The 9551-nt window shown below is 34.8% G+C and overlaps 3 protein-coding genes across 5 annotated transcripts in view; 2 read left to right on the top strand and 1 right to left on the bottom strand.

Annotated features, from left to right (window-relative positions):
- Positions 1–614: 614 nt before the first annotated feature.
- On the bottom strand, positions 615–5233 carry LOC105209326 (troponin C, isoallergen Bla g 6.0101). Of its 3 annotated transcripts, none has more exons than XM_011179685.3 (6): positions 5168–5233; positions 4684–4776; positions 2014–2047; positions 1555–1953; positions 1465–1485; positions 615–827 (listed from the first exon to the last, which is right to left on the bottom strand). In XM_011179685.3, exons 2-6 carry the CDS (start codon positions 4684–4686, stop codon positions 823–825), a joined length of 462 nt encoding a protein of 153 aa, XP_011177987.1. In that variant the 5' UTR covers positions 4687–4776; positions 5168–5233; the 3' UTR covers positions 615–822. The 3 variants fall into 3 exon arrangements, with proteins under 3 accessions (XP_011177987.1, XP_011177985.1, XP_011177986.1); XM_011179683.3 differs by having other exon boundaries at positions 5072–5213; XM_011179684.3 differs by lacking the exon at positions 5168–5233 and adding an exon at positions 4991–5136.
- Positions 5234–6770: 1537 nt separating this feature from the next.
- LOC128922610 (uncharacterized) overlaps positions 6771–9551 on the top strand; it is a 367146-nt gene continuing 364365 nt past the window's right edge. The window contains exon 1 of the transcript XR_008471798.1: positions 6771–6846. The gene's annotated coding sequence lies outside the window, so the exon portion shown is untranslated. The remainder of the gene's footprint in view (positions 6847–9551) is intronic.
- On the top strand, positions 8435–8970 carry LOC105209325 (uncharacterized). Its single transcript, XM_011179682.3, has 2 exons — positions 8435–8680; positions 8744–8970. The coding sequence occupies exons 1-2, from the start codon at positions 8507–8509 to the stop codon at positions 8927–8929; spliced, it is 360 nt and encodes a 119-aa protein (XP_011177984.1). The 5' UTR covers positions 8435–8506; the 3' UTR covers positions 8930–8970.

Genomic DNA, 9551 nt, shown 5'->3' with positions numbered 1-9551 from the left:
TATTTTCACTTTTACTGAAAAACGTTGCATACATTTTGGATGATACTCTAATCTGACGCCATATTTACTTCTAACTAAAAACGTTGCCTACATTTAGGAGGATATTGTAGTTTCGTAGATTAAATTTGAATTTTCAACTGTCTTTATACTTACTTCTCCTCAAAAACGTTGTCTACATTTAGGAAGTTACTCTAATTCTAATTAATATTTACTTCTACTCAAAAATGTTGTCTACTTTTATCAAGATACTATAATCTGACTTCATATTTACTTCTACTAAAAAACGTTTCTTAGGAAGATACACCAATCTGACTTCATATTTACTTCTAATTAAAAACATTGCCTACATTTAGGAAGATACTCTAATTTTAATCCATATTTACCTTTAACAAAAATCGTTGCCTACATTTAGGAAGATATTCTAGTACTGTAAATTAGAAATATTTTTAACTCAATATCATTTCTGAGTTGCCAGCTGGATTGTCAATATTTTACTTAATTCTGCTACGCTAAGAGCCTTTCAATAATTTACTTAGACCTCTCCAGTAACAAAATTAAACTTTTCCAGTGCTATTACACTCTCAATTCCAAAACCATACGCCAAAAAAAAACACTTTATTTTTTCACTTTAGCATTTATATATTTTTCATTATTATTAAATTAGGGAAAAAAGAGTTCCAACTCAAATCCAACAATAAATTGAGTGTTTAACAACAAAAATTTTGTTTGGTCAAAGTAATTAGAATTAGAAAATTTACTTCATTGCTGCAACACAACGGTGACACTTATGACTTTTTGTACTTCATTAACTAGAAACGTAGCTTAACCTAAAGAGATTAGAAAAAGTGAGAAGAATTTATTTAACAAACATCAATCCAACAACATTTTTGGCAGTGGCAACGGCAGTGGCAAGGTAAAAGAACAAATTAGTCGAAAATGTGAGGTTATAATTAGTAAAGCAAGCGTTTCAATTATGCGTAATCATGAGGCGTGTGCGACGATGGAATGGATTCTGCACTAATTCACGGTACAAGGTCAGGATGGGCACCCATTTGGGGAACCGCGGACGAAATACTGTGTGATAACAAACCGAACAGGGGTTGTGTGGCATAATTTCAGTTGCTTCAATGTTTGTTGTTTGTGTAAATTTTGTGTTTCGCTTGTGATCCTGGGTTTTTTGAGTATGCACTGTTATATGTTTGCTTTTTGAACATGTAGCGGGTATAGCGGTACATTTAACGGTGGAGCTTGGAAGTGGGTTGAACGCTTTCTGCCAGACATGCAACGGCCGACACATTTGTGCGAACAAACGTTCGAAATGCCACTCGATGCGTCGATGCAAGCGCAAGCGACGCGAGGGACAGTCGCGTGCACGACAGGCAGGTGTCCAACAGTGGCGGGGCACACAAGCATCGGTAGCGAACACAAATTGCCGTTTAAATGTCAGATCATAGAAATTTTTACCTGTCATCACTTGCATGAATTCTGCAAGAGCAAGGAAAGCAATATTAGTTCAAAGATAATTTGTGTTTATAAAAAAAACTATACGCTCACCATCAAAATCTACGGTGCCCGAGCCGTCCGCATCAATTTCCTCAATAATCATATCTAAATCGCTGGCCGATAGTTTATCATCCAATTCACGCAGAATGTCACGAAGTACTTGCACCGTCAGATAGCCTTTACCCTCTTTGTCGTAAACGCGAAACGCTTCCTTCAATTCGCTGGCCAGTGCGGGCGTATCCTCTTCGACCTCCACAAAGCGTGCTGCCAATTTGCAGAATTGGGAGAAATCCAATTTGCCCGAGTTCGACTTGTCGACCTCCTTGATCAGCGCTTTAATCGCTTTGTCATCCAGTTTTTGGCCGAGTATCTCGAGTATGGTCTGTACATCATTGTATTCAATGTGACCACGCTCATCATGATCGAACGCCTTGAAGGCATTGCGCATAACTATTTTTTAAAGGTAGGATTGGTTAGTATATATTTAGAGGTAGTTCCAAAAGGACTTACTTCGCAGTTGTTCCTTGTCGTATTCGGCCTCGGACTGTAGAAAAGTAATGAGAAGGAAGATAATATATTAAAATACTGCTTTCATTACAAATAAAAACTGTTAATAAAAATATAACAAATATAATTGTTTATAAAATATTTCGTGTTAGTGAGCTACAGAGTACATCTTTCAGTTAGTCCTAATGTAGATATTGCAAAAAAGAATATATAGGTAAGAAAAGAGAAGATTCCGACTGTTCCCACAACAAATAGCCAAATTTTTACCCGCCTGTCAGACTAGATTGTCAAATAGCACTCATCAAAATGATTTGGGGAAGGTTTTCAGCGACTACAATAACAACAGCAACGAATATAGAGTTGTATTCTACCAGAATACATAAGAGAACTTTTTTATTATTTCTGAAGAAATCTGAAACCATCTTAATCGATGAACTAGAACTACTTCTCTTTGGGTCCAGAGTGGAATTAGAGAAAGATTCTTCTCCGAGACAAATTATCAAAATTGTATGGAAGAAGACGAGTAGCAAACCTGCAGACACCTTCGCCTCTGCTGACAAGCTTTCACCGGAATGAAGTTGAAACACCTCGGAAGTCCGATCTTCGGCGATATTTGAGGAACTTTTTGATCCATACGTGGAAGTTGTTTTTTGGCAAGATCGGGGAGACCATCGGTCTTACCGACCCTTATCATGAGGACTGGAACTATTATCGACCCTAATATTACCCTATTAGTTAAGAGCTAAGAGAGTAAGTTAAAATGTTATATGAAAGAGTTTCCTCAGACATTTTTTTCTGGCAAGGACATGTCGCTGGAACCCCTTAGTTTTCAAGATTGTAAATATCTTTATTTAAGAATTTTCTGAAATCTTTTTCACAGGATTTTCAATATATGAGCACAAAAGCCGAAAATAAATAATAAACATACTTCTGTACACATTGATATACTATTCATATCGCTTTGTTTATTTGTTAATTAGTGGCATGCAAAATTTGTCAGCTCGTTAAATTACGCGTGTTTTATTTATTATTATTCCTATAAGCATACAAACATTTGATCAAAAAGACAAAATCCCAAATACAACAATAAGAACAACAACACATCCATATGTTTATCTATTATTGAATTGTGTTTATATGTGTGAAGCTCTTACGGCTGCTTACGGCGAGTAAAATGACCCAATTGGCGTTCAAGATTTACGACAAGGTACCTGCGTACAAATGTGGTCTTTTGCAACGCCATTTTTGCCTCTTCTCGCTTGCTGTTGCAAGAACAAACACATTTATGCCAGAAAAATACTCATAAAAGGCATATTTTATGCGGTTATTAAGTCAAGTTGTGATAGCGAAATTATGAATATAATGAGGAGGAGGATATATGTACATATAAACATTATTTTACAGGGGGTTTGCAGAAAGTTCAAACTGAGAAATATTAGACATTTGATAATTAATAACTAATTTAGGATTCCAAGAGATAACATTGGGGAGAAATTCGTTCAGAAGCCATGGTCTGAAAATTTGGTACAATGAAGTAGAGTTCCAGTGAAATCTAAACTATTTACATCTATCAAACTATTTCGAAAACTATCGGACAGTTTTGTGGTTGCTTCGATTGTTTGAGCGCTCGTCAAAGATGGCCACCAGCAAGAAAAAATAATATTTTACAGTTTTTCGTCGACAAAGGTGTTGGTTAATTGGGTTTCGTCGATTCCGTTCCGGTAATTTGAAGGTTAATTGTCGAAACATCGATCAAGTTAAGTAAATCGTCGTATCCGATCATCATGTAAATCTTGGAATAATTTCCCTGAAGCTAAACATTGTCCAAAAAACTGTTTGGAAACCTTTAAGTAAGGCTGAATACAAAAAGTAGCTCGATTTATGGATACCACTAGAGTCAATACACAAAAGAAACTCACGGACCGAATTTCCATCCACGAATCACTGCTCAATTAAGCAAACTCCATCCATTTCTGAACCGGGTGGTTACTGGAGTTGAAAAGTGATTTCCTAACGACAACGTTAACCGAATATGTTCGCAATCGATCGTCATGAGTCGATGAAACGGTGACCAAGTCAAGATAAAGGATCTGGAAAGTTTTGCTATGTGTTTGACGAGATTGACAGAGAGTTATCTACTATAAGCCAACCTCTTGCCACAGACTTCTACTGTCAGCAGTTGGACCGTTCCACCGTAGCAGTCGCGGTCAGAAGCGGACGTCTTTGATCAATATAAGAAAAATGGAGTTTCAACTGGACAACATCAAGCCACATACGTCGAAAGCGTCTTGCCAGAAGCTCCGGTAACTCATTTGGGAGGTATTTATGCATTCACCTTATAGACCGGACATGGCACCAAGTACTCACTACCTATTCCTATCTATGGCAAATGAGTAGGCTGGTGAAAAATTTGCATCAAGAGAAACTTGTGAAAATCGTCAATAGTGAATGGGTTTTCTGTGTGAGTGGTATTATGAAATTTCCTTCAAGATGGCGATATCTAATCGAACAAAACGATGAATATTTGTCTTAAATCGGATCACTATAATTATGGTTAATGAAACCTTCAATTTAATGCAAAAATAATGAATTTCTTTTGACAACACTTCTGCTAAAGGTTAAATTGTATATAGTGGCGGACTACATAATTACGCACAACCATTTTAGACTTACCATTTTCACTAATTATTCCAAAAAATTTCTTGCAACAATAAATTAATCCCAAAATACAGCAGCTGATGTGAGTTGATTATCCTTAAGAGTAAACTGCAACGAAGAAAACGTAGAAATCGGTTGAACACAGTTGCAATTTATTTTAAAGATAATGTGCACTATTATATCCGATTAAATAATCAAATCCATACACATATAAAACAGATTAAGTAACGGCACGCACGAAATGATTACTTAATCCTGTCAAAAAAACACTTGATTTATTTTCGTTTTATTTTTATTTTTTGCTTAAATGCAGCAAACTCACAAGGAAAGCAAAAAAATTACGCCACTTGCGACACTGAAGGGATTATAGAAATCTCTATACTATATAGATAAATAGTAATACCCGTTACGCTGCGAACGGCCAAACGATCGATGTGTTCACGCTTCCGATTCACGATAATCACTCAAGAGTTGTGATTTGCATCAATTAAAAAATTACCTTTCGATCAGATCGAATTAAAGGCACTTTTATTGGCGAATGCGCGCCGTCGCTGAATAAAACAAACTAAACGACGATGACAAAAGCGATGGCAACAAAAAGACAACAACGCAAACGAACGCCCTACATATGGGATGGTGAGTGTGCCACCAAGTGGCAATAAGTGCTGCAACACAATCATGAGTATATGAGTGTATGTGTGTGTACTTTTATGTAGACACAATGTTGGCGATGAGCAGCAAGCAAAAACAACAACAATTTTGCTTTAACTGTATATGTAGATTAAATATGTATGTTGGAGCGCAGTCCAAATCTTATATATGTATGTGTTTGTATACATAATTGCTGGCAACATTCAACAACAACACTTGGCTATGGCTAAAATAGCTGCAACAAGCGGCTAACAACAAAAGCAACAACAATAACAACTACAATCTGAGGGCAGCCAGCTCGCATCACATCGCATTTGATCAGCTCGAATTGAATTGAATTGGATTGGCTTTGAATTGAACTCGTTGCGACTGGGCGGCGGAACCGATCAGAGCAGTGACATGAAAACATGCAAATCTATACAAACAGACAAACATTTGTAGATATATTTAAAATACATAGATTTTGAGATATAATGCGAGAGAAATATATGTATATACATAGGTGTGTGTGTATATATTGTATTGTAGCTGTATCTCTGTGTGTGTTTTTGTATACATGTTGTACACCGTCTGGTACTCAAATGTAATTTTGTCGTATTTGTTTCCAAATTTTCCTAATTACGGTGAGAATTCAGCGACACATCAGCACATCAGCACTTGAGCAACAAAAACAACAAATTTATCAGCATCAGGAAAGCATGTGCCACACATTCAAATCAGAAAAGGTGAACATTTTGCTGATTTGTTGTGAAGCTATTTACTTGGCCTGTTTACTAGTTTGTTGTTGTTGTATTTTTAAGCAATTTTAATTAAAAAAAAAATAAAACTTTTAATTAAAGGCAGCTGCAGGCAATACAAAATCACACACATACTTATAAACATGTTGCTGCAACATGTTGCAAACCTTCTATAATATACAAATGCAAATGCGACAGCAGTAAATTTTAGGTGTGCGCATTGTTTTGCGATTTGATTATATTTTAGTTTATTATATTTGCCGTTGTTTTTGTAATCATTCTACTCACAATATTGTTAGTATTTTGTTGATATTTCATTCGAAACACAATCAATTTATATGCATTGATGAGATTAATTAGCGTGTTTGATTGCCCAATCAAGCACTTGTCACAGCCCCCCATAGACCTTCGGCATCTTTTGCGCGCCAACCCTTACTTTTTCATTCTTTATTGTTTAAAAATTAAAAAAAAAAAATTGTATTATTTCTGAATTCTTCATTCATTAATTTGAGTATTAATCACTTTCGAAAATTTGTTCATTTTCATTTAATTACTCTAATTGTTGGCCGTCAATCTGTTTCGGTGTAATACCTATTTTTAGCCCTTATTTATTCTGATTTTTTGTTATATGCCAATCAGTTATTTCCGTAATATGTTCTTGATTCTTCATTCAATGTTCAACTTTTTCATTTATTCTTTCTTTCTCTTTCAGCTTTTTTGTTTGCATTTTCTACATTGAACTTGTCGAATAATGACTCAATGATGCGGAAAAATGTCATAGCTGTTGAAGGTGAGTCCATTTTATACAATTTTATTTGTTAAATATTTTTCTGAGAATTTAAATTGTTATTGTAAATTGTTTGGCTTTTCCACAACTTAAAAAAACAGGATCCTATATCAATAAAGTATCAAAATTATGAATTTGAAAAGCAGCGACATTATAAAAAGCATTAAATTTACTCAAATGCTGGTGCTAGTTTCATATACAGATATAGCCCTCCATATTAGATTACTCTTTGATATCATTGAGGCATGGATATCTGTTCTTCTCTTTAAAATTGTTTGTGTGTATCACTAGGAACGATCGTCCTAAATATCCAACTCATTATGTCTAGAGATCAATGAGGCATTGGCATTTTCATATATTATTGCATTGTTCGACCAATATTCGTATGATTTAGTTCCTAGGAAATAAGCGATGAATGTACCTCAGACTATTTGGATGTTTCGGACAAACGAATTAAAATTTTGTTAATATTTTAATTATGACCCTCCTGTAAGAATTCATCTACGAGTGTAGTTCCCTTTTTATACATATTGCACAGAGTATACTAGTTTTGACCACATATATCATATACGGATTTTCAAACTTCCGGTAGACTTTATACCGTATATATCGGTTAATATGCGAGATATCTTAACAAAATTAAGTGAACGTATAATCTTGCATATAATGTAGCTTGGTGGCGAAAATGGCTAAAAACGCTGCAGGAATTGCCTTAGCTCCCATAAAATAAATGTAACGATTCTCGTTATTCTAGTGGACCGAATATACGACTTGAATTGTATGTAATCTTAATAACATTAAATAGAGAAATTGCAAGAGTATATACTGTTCGGTTACACCCGAACTTAGCCATATCTCGAATATCCTCTAAATGGGATTGCAAATACGATATTTGGAAACAATTCAACTCTGGTGACACCTGGAAGTTGCAAGTGTACTGGTCCCTTGTCAATATTAATCCCGAATTTGGGTCAAATTGTCCAAAAATATGGATAATATATCTGCTGTGATGTTATCTATCAAGATTTTCTCTATAACAGGCTCATAAATACAAATAATAACTCGCCCAAACTTGACTGAAAACAAAAAGGAGATATCTTTAAATTTTTAGAGATTTTTTTAGTTTCTTGTCTATAGTATTTTCATTCCAATTTCATATATTCCGTACTATAGGATAAAGAACATATTTTCGTAGATCTCAGAAATCATAGATGTCCTTCAGTGGTGTTCAAATCCATAAGTCTATCTACCATATTTTTTTTAGTAAAACCAGTTTCGAGTTAAAATCGTTAATTGTAAAAATTTTCATTACCATGGAATACTCTGAAATACACTATGATTGGATTCAATATCTTTGGATTTATATTTAATAATTTTAACACTTTCTTTTTATACCTTATACGCGATAAGATATCGTGTGGCATTATTAATCAAAGTATTATAAATGATTGCCAATACAACTATAAAACTGTAGTCTGAATCATAAGTAACGATTGCTAATATGCAATATATTATACATATATAATACCCCGAAATTTGATAAAAATATATCATATCTTATCTCAACACGTTCTGAAAGTATAAAAGGCAAAGAAACTTTCTTTAGCGCCAATAGTAACCACACTCCATCAATGGTCAGTGAGTTATTTAATTAGAATCGAAAATGAAAATAATTTCGTCGGTTTTTGTGCTCTTCGCTGTTATCACTGTCGTGCATTCGGCGAATTCAATATGGGGTACGTCAAATAGCACTGATAACGTTATTTACAAGAACAATTTATTTTACCCCGCTATAAGGAATGTGGCGCAAACATTTTTCTTCAGCATACCAGAATCGGTGAGTTGTGAAAATTAATATATTTTTGTGCTAATCTCTTTGATTTGCATTTTCTTCTTTTAGTATAAAAGTAATAGTCGCGTCATAAGCTCTATTCAGCTGGAAGATCAATTTAAAAATAACACAGGTCCAACTAATTCCCTGCTGACTGGCGGTCCCAATTGGACTTATGCGACGGTGCGTATGGTAACCCAACGCAGCTATGGTCTCAATGTTACTGTAACTGTTTATGGTAGATACGTGATGTAATCAATAAATAACAATAAAAAAAACTGAAATTCAGAATAAAATTTTGAACAATTTTGCTGTACTGTTAGAAGACGCCATTAGAAAGTGGTTTCATGATTTGCTTTTTGAAGATTGTTTAAGAGCACTTTGATTGTCGTCTATATATCCAACTCAGTTTTGAATCATTTTACTTAGAATCAACGAGCTTCTTATATACTATTTTACATACATCTCTTCATACACTCAAAAGATCTGCAAATTCTTGCTCTAAACTTTCCGGCATGTCTCATTGGAAACGCCTAGTGATCATTGGCAATTTGTCATGCCGTTTGCCCAAAAATAAATTACTCATAAAAAATATTTATGTATGATGTTGCCACGCCATTTCTGCGAAGACTACCTCTGAGCAACAGTCGTGGCAGCGGAAATCGAAGCGTCTTGCAGAAAGCGCTACCAAATAACAGCATTGCACTCGCGCGTCACTGAATTATGCCTGCAAGAAATATTTTTTCGCATTGCAATCCAATAAATACATTTGTATTCTGTGCGCATGTGTTGTTGTAATCATGTATTTGTTGCATACATGGGCACTGTGATCTATATACATATATACATATATGTGTGTGTGTATGAGTGTGTGCTC

The sequence above is a fragment of the Zeugodacus cucurbitae genome, chromosome 6, assembly GCF_028554725.1.
Source record: "Zeugodacus cucurbitae isolate PBARC_wt_2022May chromosome 6, idZeuCucr1.2, whole genome shotgun sequence".
NCBI lineage: Eukaryota > Metazoa > Arthropoda > Insecta > Diptera > Tephritidae > Zeugodacus > Zeugodacus cucurbitae.
Note: the sequence above shows the minus strand (reverse complement) of the source record. Positions and strands in the feature narration are given on the sequence as shown.